The 18,867-nt window shown below is 34.2% G+C and overlaps 1 protein-coding gene across 1 annotated transcript in view; it reads left to right on the top strand.

Annotated features, from left to right (window-relative positions):
- The window catches only part of CSMD3 (CUB and Sushi multiple domains 3), a 1,590,968-nt gene that overhangs the window by 1,561,998 nt on the left and 10,103 nt on the right, over positions 1 to 18,867 (top strand). The window contains exons 63-66 of the mRNA XM_044684131.1: positions 9,122 to 9,316; positions 13,083 to 13,195; positions 14,483 to 14,570; positions 16,585 to 16,720. Of these exons, the coding sequence (XP_044540066.1) occupies positions 9,122 to 9,316; positions 13,083 to 13,195; positions 14,483 to 14,570; positions 16,585 to 16,720 (532 nt within the window). The remainder of the gene's footprint in view (positions 1 to 9,121; positions 9,317 to 13,082; positions 13,196 to 14,482; positions 14,571 to 16,584; positions 16,721 to 18,867) is intronic.

Here is an 18,867-nt window from a genome sequence, read left to right as displayed (position 1 = left end):
CATAGCATTTCTCCACATAGGAATACAGATAATTAGATCTTACTGAGGCCCTTAAAAAAGGCAAATTTAAAAAATTATAAGTTTTCTTTCTTTCACCTCTGTTTCTTATTTACCTTTTCATGTTTCTCTTGATTTTTGTGGTTGGATATCAAACTTTCCATTTAGACCTGGTCTTTTCTGTGCAAATACTTGGAAATCTTCAATTTTGTTGAATGCCCATACTTTCCCCTGGAAGTATATAGTCAATTTTGATGGGTAGTTGATCCCTGGTTGAAGGCCCAGCTCTCTTGCCTTTCTGAATATCATATTCAAAGCCTTGAGGTCTTTTAGCGTGGAGGCTGCCAAATCCTCTGTTATCCTGATTGGTGCTCCTTGATGTTTGAATTGTCTCTTTCTGGCTTTTTGTAAAATTTTTTTCTTTTTCTTCGAAGCTCTTGAATTTGGCTATTATATTCCTGGGGGTTGTCTTTTCTGGGTCTAGTGTAGAGGGTGATCTATAGATCCTTTCAATGTCTATATTTCCCTCTTATTGTAGAACTTCAGGGCAATTTTGCTAAATAATTTCTTTTAGTATGGCATCCAAATTTCTATTAATTTCTGCTTTTTCAGGAAGACCAATGATTCTCAGATTGTCTCTTCTAGACTGGTTTTCTTGGTCTGTCACTTTCTCATTGAGATATTTCATGTTTCCTTCTATTTTTTCAGTCTCTTGACTTTGTTTTATTTGTTCTTGCTGTCTTGAGAGATCATTAACTTCTAATTGTTCAACTCTAGCCTTTAGGGACTGGTTTTCCTTTTCAATCTGGTCATTTCTGATCTTCAGTTGACTTGCCTCACTTTCCAATTGTGAAATTCTGCCTTTTAAACTTATTTTCTTGCCTGATTTCTTTTTGAGCTATTTCCCATTTCTCTAGCCAAATCTTTTCCAACTTACTTGTCATCTCAGATTTGAACTCTTCAAGAGCTTGTGACAGTTTTCATTATTTTGGGAGTGTCCGGATGGGATTGCTTGTTTTTTCTCCTCTTCTGTTTGCTTGGTCGTTTGGATTTTCTCTGTGTAAAATTTGTGGAGTGTTAAAGATTTCTTATTCTTGTTGTTAATCTTTCTCTTTTGGCCTTCCTGATTCTGGGTTGCCATTGTTAGCCCTGCCTGTTCTCAGCTTTATCCTTGCGCTCAGGGTCTGTCTGCACTCTTTCGCCTCCTGATGTCTCAGGTCTGGTTGTTTTCAAGATCATGCTCCTGGTGAACCCCCTTGCTTAATCCTCTGCTGGAGGTTCCTTTACAGGTCTCAGGGCGCTGCTTCCATAGTCATATACCCGTCTGCACTGGTTCCCCACTCAGGGTTTCAGAGCCTTCGCTCATGTCTGTGTCTGCCTCCGCCCGCGCCTGCGCTCAGTTTCCACACTCAAAGTCCACATGCGTTCTTTAGCCTTTTGGGGTCCTAAGTCTTGCTGCTCTCATGAATACGCCCTGGAGCTGCCAATGACTCAATGGGTGCCCCAAACTTGCTCTTTATCTTTTGAGCTGGCTTTGGCATTGTAGGTGGTGTGTGTGTGGGGGGGGGGCGTGGGTGGTTGCTTAGCCTGTGATTTAGTGAGAGCTATTTCATCCCCTTTATAGAATGGAAATGCCCCGATTCCACATACCTTCCATGCTGCACCCTGTTGTGGGGTCCCTCCGTTCATCTGGATTTGTTTTTATGTCCCCTTGAGGAGTCCTGTAAGTTTTCGGTTAGGAGAGGTTAAACGCTGCTTTTTACTCTGCTGCCATCTTAACCTGGAAGCCCTGCATTGATCTTTTAATGGGCTTCAGATAAAATATCTATTACAGACTCTATTTCTATTATTGGCCTTCTACAATAATCATCATTTCTCAAGAACCCTGTAGTCTAATTGTACGAAATAGTCATTCATGTAAATTCTCATCATACTTGGCAGAATGGAGTAAATGACAGAGAAATCCAAGCCAAATGCTATGACAAATTTGTAGATAAAAATCATTTTAAGCTGGAGGAGTGGTATAGCCTTCTGGGAGAAACTTCATAGATGAGTTGGTACCTACTTTGAGCATTTAAGGAAAAGAGAACTTTCAGTTTTGATCCTACACATGGAGAGATAAGGACTAGGAATCAATAATACTTAAATTTGGTTATGATTCTTAGTGCCAGAAGAGAGTATTTTAGAATAGAAATATTGAGGCCAAGTTGTAAAGAATTTTGAATGATACGATCAGGAAGGAATTCACCTACTAAATAAAATGTAAGGAGAAATCATTGAAGGAAAAGAAAAATTGTATGATCATTGTATCTAATTTGTTTTAATTATTGGGCAGAAAATATGAGCAATGGATTAGAGAGGAATTACTTGGAGAATAGTAAAATACTCTAGAAAATCAATTAATGAACAAGCATATGTGCCAGGCACTGAGCTACATACTGGAGATTTAAAGATAAATTTTAAATAATCCTCTGCCTTTGAGGTGTTTGCATTCTAATGGGAGAGAAAACATGTATATATGTGTGTATGTCACGTATAGAAAACAAATGTAAGTTAGTTTGTGCAGAGAACACATTAAGAGCTGTAGGGATTGAGTAGTAAGTAATGGGGAGAGGATCAGGAGAAATTTCATATGTTGACCTAAAACTGTGTAGTTGTAATAGGAGTGGAAAATAGGAAATGAATGTTAGACATACCAAGAATTGAGAGTGGGGTATATATAGAATTCTATCTTAAGTTAGAAGACAACGGAAGGGAGAGGTAATTGGAGGGAGGGGGAGCTGGGGAGGGTGACAAAAAGCAAAGTCCTAGTGAGGAACAGAGTAAAAGGGAATAGAATAGGATCTAAAGGGGATAATAAGATGGAGGTCAATACACAGTAATCATAACACTGAATGTGAATAGGATGAACTATTCATTTAGAGAGAAAGAACTTTGGGAGTAGAAACACAGAAGAAAAACAAATGACTTTCATTTATTTATATGGATATATGCTTGGGGGGTTTTGGTTTTAAAAGATTGCTCTATTGCAAAAATGAATAATATAGAAATAGGTATAAGTGATAACATTTGTATAACCCAATTGAAGTGCTTATTGGATCGAGGAGGGGGGAGGGAAGAGGGCAGGGAAAGAAAATTAAATATGTAAACATGGAACAATATTTTTAAAATAAAAATTAAAAAAAAAAGAAAAAGAATTGAGAGAACTTGTCAACTAATTGGACATGGGCAGTTATGGAAACAGAAGAGCCAGAGATTTCTATTGAGGTACCAAAACTAGATGAGGAAGATGAGGTTTTAAGACTGGTTAATAATTGAAGCATCGTCAATAGAAATAGAAAAATTAGGGGAAAGGAGAGATTTTCACTCAAAGATAGTATTTTAGTTTTGAATATGTTTAGTTTCTGGTGCTAATAGAACAAGTGGTTGCCATACCATCTGTTGTATATATCTAGCAAGCAGTTAGGATTATAGGCCTGGAGCTCTGGGGAGAAGTTGAGAGTAGAATCATAGATTTGAACATTATCATATTCATTATAATAAAGGCAATTTTGTTTGTTTGCTTAACCATTACAATAATGTCAATCTTAAAAGCACATAGAGTTCAACTCTTTTCATCTCAGAGCTTTGCAAATAGGGAGTTTCTATTACCAGAATTTTTATAATATTTCATTATAATTTCTATTTGGAATGAACTGAAATCAATGCTATATGTTTGAACACACCTTCTTAAAGAAAGATTACATTATGTTCAGGAATTTTAAGTATAGCTACAGATTGAATTAAGTGTCTAGAGTGTATCTGTTTCACGTGTTCAGACATGGTCACTGATTATCATATTGAGATCCAAGTCTCAGTTGATTTCAAGAAACATTTCTTAAGTAGCTGCTTCATGAGTTTACATTCTGTATGTGGTGGCAAGATGATAGGATAAGGTAATAAAAAAGGAGAAGTAACCCTTGAAGACTGAAATCTGTGGGTAGCTTAGATCATGTTAAGCAAAATAAAAATACATGGTGATTCTATGAAATAGATATTGATTACTTCTCAGATGACAAAAATGGGGCCAAAGGCAGTAAATTCCCTGATAAACAAGTTGTGACTCTGTAGTAGGGTTTGTCAAATTGTACCTCAGAGAAGTAAACACATGGATAAAAAGATACAGTCTAAATAAAGAATTTGATTTTCAGGCCTACAATTTAGAAAACAAGAATTTCATACTGTGATCCAAAGGTTGAGTCAAGCTGATGAAAATGTGACTACTTGAAAATCTAATTAGAAAGGTTTTAAATTTAAGAGAGTAGAGGAGAAAAAAATATGAATTTCTAGAAATAGAAAAATAATTCTAATATGTAGCAAAGAAGCAAGTTGTTTAAAGGACCAACATGAATGCCCAGGGAACTCACCAGAAAAGTTAATTTTTTAAAGATTTCTACAGAAAATGAAAACAAGAGTATATAATACAGACTGATTACAAAGGTGTGGTATGGCCCTGTAAAAAATATTTTTAAGACTACCTGAGCTCATAATTAGCTGAATTTTATGAGAAAATCTTAGACTAGCAAACAAATAAGCAAAAGAAGTTTTTTTATTTATACTGGGGAAGAGGGGTGATATAATTTCTTCAGGAAGATTGGAGGATAATATAATGATTTTCCCCCCTATTTTCTCTGCTGAGGAAAAAGAATAAAGTTTGCAAGCCACTTTACATATATAAATCCCATTTGATCATCACAAAAGCCCTGTGAAATTGGTGCTATTATCATCCCTACTTTTCAGAGGAATAAACTAAAGGTGAAACAGTTTGAGAGACTTGCCCAAAGTCATGTAGCCTAAAAGTATCTGAGCCAGGATTCTAACTCAGATCTTTCTAACACCCAAGTCTAGTGCTCTACCTTCTATTCTACCTACTTGCCTAATGAACAGGAAAGGACACAGTGAAAATATTTAATAAAGAACTTATAAAATCACTTTCTAGTGATAAAAAAAAAAACTACTTCTCATAATATTGAAGGAACTGGTAGATTATTGATGAATCTGAATCAGTAACCTCTGAAAGATCTTGAAGTGCCAAAGTACAAATATTATTTCAGAAAATAAATTAAAATCTCTGTACTCTAGACAAATGAGTTTACTTTTGATTGTTGGCTCTGATTCTGTAGCTGACTTAGAATCTGGGCCATCTCTTCATCTTCCACCAACTTTTATGCTTGGTTTCAACCTCACCATCCTCATCATCTTTCCTAATCCCAAGAACATCACTGAGAAACTTATCATCATGCATCAACTTAGATTCTTATATCAAAACAGTAGCTTTAGTTTCTTCTACCCCTCTGATTGGAGTAGTAGGCATAAAACTTCTAAAGCCTTCCTTTTAGTAGGGTTCAAAATCTAAACCATTTCTTCATTTGTTCCCTAACTACTCTGCTTTCTTTTGACTTCAACATTATAATGCCTCTACACTAAATACACTCTAGGTCTCTTCCCCCCTCACTTAAATATCTTTATTTTATGTACTATCTCCCCTCTCCCACAACCCCATTGGATTGTAAGCCCCTTGAAGTCAAGTACTGGCATTTTTCTGATTTATAGCCTCAGGTCTTAACACAGATCCTGGCACTTAATAGGCACTTAATAAATATTGATTGTATTATAGTGTTTTCCTGGCGAGATATATTTCTAATGCAGTAAGCAGAGAGTCTAATGAACATTTAGAAAAGAAAATGCTTATCAAATTAGTTAATATAACTTCATCAAGAACAGGGTATTCCAGAATAACAACAAATTTCTTTTTTTTTTTTTTTTTTTTTTTTTTTTTTTTTTTTTATAGTGTAGCTAGACTGGTAGATTAGAAGAATACTATAGACATAGTTTACTTTGATTGAGCCATGTGCTTAACAATCTCCCATGCATTCCTTGTCAACAACATGGAGATAATGGGTTAGATGGTAGATTTGTAAGTATTTGAAATACTGTATCAAAAAATAGTCATTAGTGGTTAAATGTCAACTTAAAATAGTAATCTAGTGTAGTATCCCAGGAATTTGTTATTGTCATGTAGAGTTCAACATTTTTGTGAAAGATTTGGATAAAGGCATCGATTGCATGTTTATGAAATTTATTAATGACACTATTAATTCACATGTTTGTGTTGAGATCTATAAAATCTTTACACAATAGAACATTGGTTCATTAGAATTAAATCTAATAGGTATAATTGAAAAATGTTATACTGAATTAAAAATCATTTTTTTAAACCCTTACTTTCTGTCTTAGAATTAATACTGTATATTGGTTTCAAGGCAAAAGAGTGGTAAAGGCTAGGTGATAGAAGTTAAATGACTTGCCCAGATTCATACAGTTAGGAATTATCTGAGGCCAATTTTGAACCCAGGACCTCCAATTTCTAGGCCTGGCTCTCATTCCATTAAGCCACCTTGCTGGCCTCCCAACCCACAAAAAATCATTTTTTTCAAGTGCAAAATTGGGAGAACGTGGCTAAACTATTTTTCTAAAGAAAATAGCCTGGAATTTTATTGAAATTCAAGCTTAAAATTATTCTACATCATATGGAAAATAGCATGGAAGCAAAAAAAAATGGTAATGCCAATTTCCTAGCATTAAGGATGTGAAAAAACCGTCTTATGCTGTCATCAGACCATATCTGAAATATTTTATTTAGAATTTAGAATATTTATTTTTGATATTTAAAATATTCAGAGAAGAGCAACTGAGGCAGTGAATATCCTTGAGATTTTTCCCAATATAAATGAACAAATAAAAAAAAGTTATTAAAGCCGAAGTGAGAAATTAAGCTCCCATCCCACTATGCCATTTTATTCCCACTGTTGCATTTATTTGGAGACCTTTATTATGGCTTATATCAGTGGTTCCCAAACTTTTCTGGCCTACCACCCCCTTTCCAGAAAAAAATATTACTTAGCCCCCTGGAAATTATTTTTTTTTTACATTTTAATACCAATTAATAGGAAAGATAAATGCACCTGTGGCCATCTTGGATTGCTGCAGCACCCACCAGGGGGCGATGTTGCCCACTTTGGGAATCACTGGCTTATATTCACAGTATAACTTGAAAATGATCACATTAATAAAATATTTATATGTGGGATAGATTTCAGACAATTTCACATTTAACGCCTTCTAAATAGCTAGGGATAAAAGATACAGTCTTTGCCCTGAAAAAACATTTTATTGAGAAGATATGCCTGTATGAATCTACATATAAAATAAGTACAAGACAATATTTTTTAGGCAAAGTGCTACCAATTAAGTAAGACCAATTCCATGTAGAAAATAATAACCTAAGTTTTGAAGGAAACCAGGGATTCTAAGAAGTAAAAGAAATGAAGTGTAGGCATGATTAAGCAGTATTTTTGCACAAAAACATGTTATCAGGAAGAGTAAGGACATTTTTTTTAGAACATGTATGTTCTAAAAAGTATGTGATGAGAATAACATAATAAAATTTGAAAGCTCTTAGTATAATGCCTATACAGTGTAGGCATATAAATATTAATAAATTTATGATTGATTGAAAGAAGGATTAGAACCAGGTTGTTGAAAGGCTTAAAATGCCCAATAGAAGAGTTTATATTTGATCCTAGATATAATAGGGAGTCATTGGATTTTATTGAGGAGAGAGAAACGTGATCAGACTAGAACTTGGGGAAATCAATTTGATGGCTATTTGGAGGAAGGATTGACACACAAAATTTCAGGCAAGGGGAACAATTTGGAGGCTGTTACAATTCTCCAGGTGGGAGTAGATGAAGATCTGAACTAGTGTGGAGACTGTAAATAAAGAGAAGAGGATAGACTAGATAGATATAGTAGTAAAAATGACAAGACTTGGTAATTGACTAGATAGGTCTTACCTTCAGATTTTTAAAAATCCTTTTATCAATAGAGAATCATCCTTTCTCAGAAATAATATCTCTAGTTACTTGAATTTCAAAGCTTCCTACTCTGTCCTAATTGTATAGCTCACTCTCCTTGTCTGGATCTTTGGAGTCATTCAATAAGCAATTTTAAATACTGTTTTCTACAAAGCAAACAAGGAATATAAACAAGGAGTTTGATGTCATTGCTGAAAGAAAAGCAGAACTTTGGCACAAACTGACTTGGTTCTTTAAAGTACTTTTATTTCTCCTTCTAAAGAACAAGATCATTATTTAAAATATATGAGATAAAAGGTAAGCCACATAGCTGAAAGTATCTTGGATTCTAAATGGAAGTTGCAAGTCTTTGGGCTATTGTGGAATATTTTAAATTTTTGATGAAATTACTATATGATTCATTTTCTTTTTATAAGAACTAAGATGCATTAGATCTTACATGTGAAACTCTAACATAATTGTGAGAGCAATAATTGTTTTTTACTTATGTATCCCCAGCATTTAGCACAGCACTTGGCACAGACTAAGTGCTTGATGAGTGATTGATGACTTAACTACCTTTTCTTGAAGTGAAACAATTTTCCATTATTTTATTTAAATGTGAAGTTCTTAATCTTTTTGTGCTACGTGGACCCCTTTGGCAGTTTGGTGAGGTTTATGAACCACTACTCAGAATGCTTCAAATGCACAGACTAAATAAAGGTTAACAAGGGAAACTAATTATTTTGAAATACAGTTATCAAAATATTCAAAAAATAAAGATACAATTCCTTGGTTGAGAACCCTTGATTTAGAACTCAATTCTTTCTGAAGATTGAATGTTGATATGACAGAATATGTTTACCCTACTAGTTTCCAATAGAATCAGGAGTCATATTTTATTCACATCTATTTAGTAACTGTTGGTCTTGGTTGGAAAAACAGTATTACTAATTATATAACATGTATTATTTCAGTCATAGCTTCCTGTGAAACCATTAGAGAATTTGTTTTGTGTTGATGTTATTACTTCCTCACCAATTTCTTAGATTATAAATCAGTTTTAGTCACACTAACATATATATATGTATATATGTATGTGCATATAGTTCAGTTGAACCTATTTGTGTTGACCAACATTAACATTTTATGAACCATAACATTTTATAATAAATCATCATTCTCTGAAAAAACATTTACTTAGTACATTTGAAGTAAAAAGTTCCTAGGAATTGATCGTTATGACTTTTTTCATATGTCTGCAGTTCCTGATGATGTCTTTGCCCAGAATTACATATGGAAAGGCTCTTACAATTTCAAAGGGAGGAAACAGCCTATGACTTTGACAGTGACAAGTTTTAATTCATCTACAGGAAGAGTAAATGCAACACTAAGCAACAGCAATATGGAACTACTACTTTCAGGTACTTTGTCAGAAATTTAAAACTATAACATTCTTTGATAGTTTCATTTTAATCGCTTTTCAAAATTTTATACCTAATAATCTTATATAGTATTCTATGTATAAATTTGGTTTGTGATTGAATTTGTAAGTCCTTTAGAGTTAATATTTATTGATAGACTATTGAATGGACCTTTTTTGTTTTTTATATTCAAGCAGAAAAGTTAATATTCTGAAATAAATTCACAAAGGAACTTTTATGTAGGCAGCATGAAGATATACATTATAAAAATGCCCATAATTTTTGCTATCTAAAACTTTTCTATGTAGCACAAAAATAAGAGAAAAAGTAAACCCTTTAGTAAGTCATTTAAATATATTGAATATCCAACTACTTAAATAGCATGTTTTATGTTTTAGCAATACAACATTCCCTGATATTTAAATAATTTTTGCATATTCAGAATGGTCATTTATGTAAGTAAAAAGAATATATAACATAGAGATAATATAGTAACATAACTATATAATGATAGCATCATTTAATGACAGAGATAATAATGCAAAATATGTATATAATCAGGGAGTAATAGTATACATTCAGTAAATTGATATTATTGTCTTAAAAGACTATAGTGGAGGGGGCAGCTGGGTAGCTCAGTGGATTGAGAGTCAGGCCTAGAGACAGGAGGTCCTAGGTTCAAATCCGGCCTCAGACACTTCCCAGCTGTGTGACCCTGGGCAAGTCACTTGACCCCCATTGCCTACCCTTACCACTCTTCCACCTATAAGTCAATAAACAGAAGTTAAGGGTTTAAAAAAAAAAAAGACTATGGTGGAGGTGGAGCGAAGATGATATAGTAAAGGCAGTAACCTAGCTGAACTCTTTCAACATTCCTCTCTAAAAACCTTTAAAATAACTCCTCAAATCAAATGTTGCAATATCAAAAATGACAAAAAGGTCAGCAAAGCAATTTTCTAGCCTAAGAAAATGTAGAAGATCCACAGGAGAGGTCAGGCTGGAGACCTGTCTAAAGCACACATACATTATGGTGGCAAGCTGCAGGAGTAGCAGCCAGTTTCAGGGGGCTATCAGCCCAAAGATGATAAGGTGGTCAGAAAGAAGCTACAGGGGACTCGTTGCTGGCACTGTATATAGTTGGTACTGATTGACAACATTATCATTTACACACAGTTATAGGTAACAATTCTAAGGCAGAGAGGAGCACTTGTGATCAGTCACAAGGGAATGAGGACCCCAATCAGTTTCAGGGTCACTTACAATGACAAGGGAACAAGGGAGATGGTCACAGTTCCAAGGCTAAGAGGATTGCTTGCACAAGCAACTGCAAGAGAGAAGGATCCCTTCCTAGGTACAGATCAGAATGCAGACTAGTGGAAAAATGACCATATCTATCTTTGCATCACACCACCTTGGAATCACCAAAAACTTTCTGACCTGCAGAACTAATTAAAAACAGCAACAAGAAAAAGCCTGTGGTTTGGGGGCAGTGATTCCTTACTAACAGATGAGCAAAGGCCAACTTTAACATAAAATTCAAAGACAAGAAATAGGCTTGAAAAAATGAACAAGCAGTGAAAAAAAAAGAATTTGACTATAAAAACTACTATGGTGACAGGAAAAACCAACATATATACTCAAAAGGAGACAACAATGTGAAAATAGCTACAAACAAAACCTAAAAAAAAAAAATTGCCAATTGAACCCAATATATACACATCCACACATAGCCTCATTTGATCCTCAAAACTTTGCAAAGTAGGTGATATCACCATTTAATAGATGGGGAAACTGAAGCTAAGAGACTGTGTTTTACAAGGTCACACAATAAGTCTTTGAAGTAGGAATTTAACTCAGGTTTTCCTGAATTCAATTTCCTGAATTCAAGTAAGGAATGTTACTTACTTGAACTCTGAATTCCTACTATGCTCAAATGTATAATTCTACTTTAACCCTCAGTATTTTCATGGCATATATGTGGAATGATATTATCTGTCAATGGAAAATGTGTCATTTGCCAACTGTAATTGCTCTTGGAACTGTGAACTCAGTATGATATGGAAGAGAGGGGAAACAAATATTTGATTTAGACTTAGAGAATATACCCTGAGAGGTTCAATTGAAAATAAATCATTAAAGCAAGCTTCTGTGCTATATAATGTTATCATGAGCAATAAAATGTATTTATGAAAAATAAATAATTCTTATTTTTATATTATATCAATACATCTTGAGGTTTCAAAAATTGTATTTTTATTGCTAAAATATCAAATAAGGGGGAAGAATTAAAATAAATGATGTTTTTATTGACATAAACCATAGTTTTTAATTGTCTTTTTAACTCTTCCTAGTTAAAAAAAAAAGCACCTGGAAATAAGAAAAGTCTATGTGTAAAGAAAGCAGCTCAATTAATTCATATTTAGTAGCAACCTCTGAATTTAGTTATTGAATATGAGTGTGAATCTTGGTCCTGCCACTTATTACTTCTGTGACTTTGGAAATATTTTACTTGAGATCTCAGAAAAGAATGAGTGAGACTAGATGACCCATGAGATGCCTTCTAGTTTTAAATTCTAGACTTCTGCTGATCTCCCAACAAAAAATTTTATTGTTGTTAACTAATTTTTCAGATATGTCCAACTTCTTGTGACCCTATTTGGGGTTTCCTTTGCAAAGATATGTAGTACTTTGCCATTTCTTTCTCCAGCTCATTTTGTAAATAAGGAAATTGAGGCAAAAAGTATTAAGTGATTTGCCCAGAGTCACACAGCTAGTAAGTGTCTGAGTCCAGATTTGAACTCAGGAGAGTCTTCTTGACACCAGGAATGGTATTCTATTCCCTTTGACACCTAGCTATTGTATGTCTACACTAAAGCATTTTAGAATCTATAATTCCTGTGCAGGACCAATGTATGCTCACACACTTTGGAACATGAAGAGAAATCTCAAGGATTACAACAGTTGGGACAATAGTCATAGTGAGAAACTCTGATTGCATTCAGCCAATAGTTATTTTTCAACACTGGCACTGTATCCCCTTTAGTGCTTTACCTTATATTTTTTTTGTATACAATAACTTAAAACAAAACTGAGCTCTTCATTATTCCCTGGGTATCTCCTCTGCTTTTTTAACTCTGAAAGTGTTTATGCAAATAAATATTCTCCCTATCCTTTGGGGACCAGCTGAAAAGCTATTTCTTTCATGAAACATGCTATAGTCTGTTCCCAGCAGTAATTACTGATGCCTCCTCTGAATTCTTAGAGCATGAGAATATGCATACTTCACTTTTCACAAAATGATGCTTTGCACATAGTTTATGTGTCATCTTCAATATTTGAGCAAGAGAACTTCCTTTCTTTCCTGAAAAGTATCCAACCTAATGCCAATACATTATTTATTAATAATAATTTATTAAGCATATATTGAATGTATGGATACTAGATGTTGTAGCACCAAGTGTAAGTCATAACCTTTTCTCATGAACAACTTATAGCTTGGGGAGAAAAGATGTATGCACAAAAATAGTTAGATACAAATAATTCATACATTATTTAATACTTAAAGGTTTAAATATGTAGTAGTCAATCTCCTCACAAGGCAGAGATCACTGTAGTCTAGGCTAATTTGGAAAAGTTTAACAGAGTATATGGGACTAAAGCTGGGCTTTATTTTCATCTCTCACTTATAATCTCTAATATTGGACAATAAAAAAAAATGAATCCCAAGTAATGTTTAATGTCCTAAGATGCATTTGCATTTTTCTAGGAGTTTATAAAAGCCAGGAAGCTCGTCTAATGCTACATATCTATCTTATTAAAACACCAGCTCATGCTTCAGTGAGCAAAATGAAGGAAGAAAATTGGGCCATGGATGGTTTTGTAAGTATCTTCATATAAACATTATCTTTAACTTTAATTTGACTTTCCACCTCCTTGTATGACCAGAATTTTTTTCTAATCAAATAAATACATATGTAAATGTAGGAATGAAATATTAGACATGTATTGAGGAGGAAAAACATCTTTAATATGCGTCAGTGATACATTTATGAAGGTAATTGAGATAAAGTTGGTGGCCATAGGAGAAGGAAACGTTAAAAAGTAAGATAAGATCAATCATGATACAGTGGAAATAGTGTGGAACATTCTTAAGTTATGTAGCACATGTATGTAACCAACTCAATAGTTTAATTTTCTTTTTCTGAGAGGAGTGGAAAAATCAACTATCATATGCAAATTCTGCACTGATAATGCTAATGCAGGGTCAGAAAAATCATGTCAAAGCTGCATGTAGACAAGCTTTGGCTTATGATTGAACAGGAGAGCTCAGGAATAGTCTTCCTAATGAGCCTTGCCTTTCTACAAAACCCAATAGTGAATAAAATGATGTCAGTAGTTTGATCAGATGGCCTCAGGCAAAATTATTAAGTGGGTTAAATTTGCTTTTGACATCTCCAAGCATCCCTCCTCTGCAAACTGTCTCCTTCATTTCCCTGAGGCTTTCAGTGCACCCATGTTATACCAGTGTTATTTGTTATGGGAAAAAACTGCTCTATAAACTCATTCACAGTAAGAAGTAGTTAAGACTTATTGGTTTTCCCAAGAGAATTTGAATTTCAAAGGGGGACTACATAAATAGGGTGATGTTTAACACAAAATAATTGTTAATTATTTAACTTCACAGATAAATGGAAGATAGTTGAGAAGGGGGAGTCCTTTCCTAAAAGTCTAGTTTACATAATTTGGTTGATTGCACTGCTCAGGACTTAATGTCACTATTACTTGGTGATTCACTTAACCAATTAGTCCAAAAGGCTAATAAAATAAATTTATCCCATGTCTCAAATGTATGTATTTTGAAAAAAATGTATCATGCAAGTATAAGGTATCATTTTTTATTATTGAATGTGCCATGGGGTTCTCCAAGGTGTCTCATGAAGTAATTGCCATGAAAAATTCCTTCTCTGCTCTAGCTGATGATATATTTTTATATTTAAAATACCATACTGCCCAAGATTGAGATATCCAAAATAAAAAAAAGATGGAACAACCTTATATAGATTTAATTATTTCAGCACAAATCTAAGTATTCACCAAGCCTAGACAAGAGTTAAAATAGCCAAAAATCATTCCAGTTTTAATCTTCCCTCTTTAATTGCATTAAAGGTTTCTGCAGAACCTGATGGAGCAACTTATGTATTTCAAGGATTTATTCAGGGTAAAGATTATGGGCAGTTTGGACTTCAACGATTAGGTAATTGTTCGTTTTCACTCTTTTGTGCTGTGAACATTCTAAAAATTAATCCTGTGAATTCTTTTAGATGTCCTAAATATTTTATTTCCTTTGATACTGCCCTAGACATGGTCAGGGCTTTGAGAGCTATTTAAAACGATCAAATTATTTCCATTTTAAAATTTTTATTTAGAATATTTTCCATGATTACATAATTCATGATTTTCCCCTCTCTTGCCTCCCCCACTCCAGGAACTAACAAGCAGTTCCACTGGGTTATACATGTATCATTGTTCAAAACCTATTTCCATTTTATTCATATTTGCAATAAATGATCTTTTAAAGCCAAAACCTCAATTATATCCCCATTGAACTATGTGATCAAACATATGTTTTTCTTCTGTATTTCTGCTCCCACAGTTCTTTCTCTGGATGTGGATAGCATTCTTTCTCATAAATTCCTCTGGATTATCTTGGGTCATTGCATTGTTGCTATTAGAAAAGTCCATTACAATCAATTATACCACAATGTATCAGTCTTTGTGTATAATGTTCTCCTGGTTCTGCTCCTTTCACTCTGCATCAATTCCTGCAGGTCTTTCCAGTTCACATGGAATTTCTCCAGTTCATTATTCCTTTGAGCACAATAATATTCCATCACCAACAGATACCACAATTTGTTCAGCCATTCCCTAATTGAAGGATATACCCTCATTTTCCAATTTTTTGCTGCCACAAAGAGTGTGGCTATAAATATTTTTATACGAGTATTTTTTTTCTATAATCTCTTTGGGGTACAAACCCAGCAATGGTATGGCTGGATCAAAGAGCAGACAGCTTTTTAAAACCCTTTGCACATAGTTCCAATTGCCCTCCAGAATGGTCAGACCAATTCACAACTCCACCAGCCATGCATTAATGTCCCAGTTTTGCCACATCCCTTCCAACATTTATCATTTCCCTTTGCTGCCAAATTGGCCAGTCTGCTAAGTATAAGGTGGTACCTCAGAGTTGTTTTTCTTTGCATAAAATGATCAAATTCTTTAAAAATACTGATTCTCTGTATGCCAAAACTGTTCAGCACTTATTTTTTCACCATATTTCTAATAAACATCACCAAACATCTTTCTCTTAAATAAATAAAAAGGAAATGTGATACTGATAAAAAGAAAATATTAAACTATAAATTATTTGATTTTATCTCTCAAGAGCAGTAATACCTCCTTTCACTTTGAACATTGTTGCAATTTTCTTACTGCTTGGGTAATGTAGTGGCACTTAGATAATAAGCTCCTACTATCTAGCAAGGGAAAATAACTTTGAGTAATGGGCCCCCTTCTGAAGTAGCTTAGTGCTCTTCAGATATGCTAATTTTCTATGGTGAAAGGTTCTTGTAATTTCCAAGGTGAGTTTGTCACTTTCATTTACCAAAATTGTCTGAGAAAATGCATAAGCATTTTAATGTTAGCGCTTCAGTGGATTTATTAAGAACTTCTGTGGCATACAATATTATATATTATCTCAGGTGATATTATCTCTTTTCTCCTTTTCACCACTCTATTATCCCCAGCCTAAAATACAAAGCATAAATTTCATCTTGAAGTGATTCTTTTCCTTTTACCTTGTAAATCCATATATTTTCACTATATTTTCTAAAAACAAAGATGTTCTGGATCGCTTGAACAACTTTAGTTTAATAGAATCCCAATCTTTTACCAAATCAAAACTATCAACATTTGTTTGAATATATTTATTTTTCAAGGAAAAAAAAGCAAACTCCTAAAATGAACAGTTTTAGATGTCATTACAGAAGTTGATGTTGTAAGACAGTTGATGAAACTAGGTTAGAATGCATTTATACTGTGTATTAGTGAAATTGTAACAAGTAGCAACATTTTTACTAAATGTATACTCAAGAAAACAAATAGCTTTAGTACAAAGAAAACCATTCAAGCAGAAATTGATAGTATTTAGATGAAGCCTTTAGGGTAGGGAAACATTATGCATTTGTCAAGCTTTAATTTTTCTTTTGCAGGATTGAACATGTCAGAAGGTTCTAACTCTTCCAACCAACCACATGGTACCAATAGTAGTTCTGTGGCCATTGCTATCCTTGTGCCTTTCTTTGCTCTTATTTTTGCTGGTTTTGGATTTTATCTTTATAAACAAAGGTAGGTGGCATTAGTCATAAGTCTATCCTCAATCACTGTGACATTTTTTTCCCTGAAATCCTCTGTCTCTTTCCCCGTCTCCCTCTCTCAATCTCTGTCTCTCTCTGTCACACACACACACACACACACACACACACACACACACACACACCCTTGTTGGAAATATGATGTAAAATGGCATGAATATTAACCTTAGCTTACCCTTCTTGGACTTGGCAAGTCAGGTAAGAAAACCATGGAGTCTTTTCTCCACAGTGACAAATTACATTACAAAATATAGAATTTGGGTTCAAATTCAAAATGGTAAGTCAGATACTAGCCAAAGGGCTTTTGAAAGAATGAGTAGCTAATCCCTTCATGCCTTTTATTAAACTCACTTTGCAAAAACAAGAGGCATTTGGATTTTCTATCTAATCATTCTCTTTCTTGATTCCTTTGTAGAGAGATTACATCAAATATGAGCCTAATATATTAAGACATAGAAAAAGAAAGCAATGGATTTTGGTTCACAGAGCTGGTTCACATCCTTCTTCTGTTTTTAATAGCTATGATGCCTTAAACAAATTATTTAGTAATAATAGATAATATTTCTATAGTACTTTACATCACATTTGATCCTGGCAGTAACCCTATGAGGTAGATGCTATTATCATTCTCATTCAGGAATCTAAGGTTGAGAAAAATCGGTGCCTAGTCCAGGGGTCACACAGCTGATAAGTGTCTGAGGCAGGAATCAAATTCAGGTGCTCCTGGCTCCAGTACTCTATCACTATGGCAAACTGAACTTTTCTTAGCCCCAGTTTCCTCACTAATAAAATGAAGAAATTGACTTAGATGACTCAAGAGTCCCTTGTAGCTCAAAATCCTGGATCCTACATAAAGATCTTTAATTCTCACAAAGAATATATAAGTAGATGGTATATCATTTAATCACTGAATCATTATTTGTGATATCTCCTTGTCTTATCTAGTACCTATAACATATCTCAAGTTGAAATTAGACTTCTAGTTTTGATCTATTGTTGTTCATTTTTTTCTGACTCTTTTATGACCCCATGGACATAGGGTTTTCTTGACAAAGACATTGCAGTGTCTAGTCTAAGACAAGAGATACAATATCCAAAGTTGGATATTTATTAGCCAAGACACCAAAAAATAAAATAAAATCTCCAAGCCAAAAAGAAATAGGTTTATTGAGAGAGGGCTGGTCTCATAATAAAGTTCTGGTTAGCAAACAAAGACCTTGAGCCTTGAAAGGAGACCCTTTATATAGCCAGTCATACAGAGGTGATATCAGTAACAAAATGCTATCCAAGTCAAGTAAGTTGTCCATTATGTCTTGCTCTGGTATCTTGGTCCCTACAATGGCTAGTCATGCTACTGATGCCTTTAGCATGAATGTACTGCATGCTATGATGATTCAGCAGAGGTCAGCATAAAGTTAGGCTGTTCTGAACAGTTATGAGACAGAAAACTATGGATTAAGTCTGTTTTTGCCCCAGTGTCACAGCAGAGCAGATAGGCTTAGCCAGCTATCAAGGGGGAGTGGTGCAATATAAGTACAAAATAGCTATAGAGTATTACAGAATTGTAGAATATATAAAATACAATATCACAATAAGGGGATTTCACATTCACAAAGTACTATCTTTCGCCAGAGAAGCCTCCAAATTTGATCTCTGGTAGAATAGTAGCAAATGTCTTATGGTTGAAAAAAAAGGGGAAGAACAGGAGACCAAAGGTGGAAGGTCAGAATCAATGAAGCAACATTTAAGGATGAGAAAGAACCCCTAACCCCAAACATATGAATATAATAACAGTAGTAATACTTTCATTTACCAATCATATCTTGTTATTAGATAGAATCATATGTATAGGGGCAGCTGGGTAGCTCAGTGGATTGAGAGTCTGTCCTAGAGATGGGAGGTCCTAGGTTCAAATCTGGCCTCAGACACTTCCCAGCTATGTGACTCTGGGCAAGTCACTTGACCCCCATTGCCCACCCTTACCACTCTTCCACTTATGATCCAATACACAGAAGTTAAGGGTTTTTTTTTTTTTAAAAGAATCATATGTATAAAGTACAGAAATGTATGAGATCTCAGAAGACATTTAGCCCAACTCCCACTAAACTCATTACATTAACA

The sequence above is a fragment of the Gracilinanus agilis genome, chromosome 1, assembly GCF_016433145.1.
Source record: "Gracilinanus agilis isolate LMUSP501 chromosome 1, AgileGrace, whole genome shotgun sequence".
NCBI classification, from domain to species: Eukaryota; Metazoa; Chordata; class Mammalia; order Didelphimorphia; family Didelphidae; genus Gracilinanus; species Gracilinanus agilis.
The sequence above is the reverse complement of the archived record's forward strand: the minus strand, read 5'-3'. Positions and strand labels throughout refer to the sequence as shown.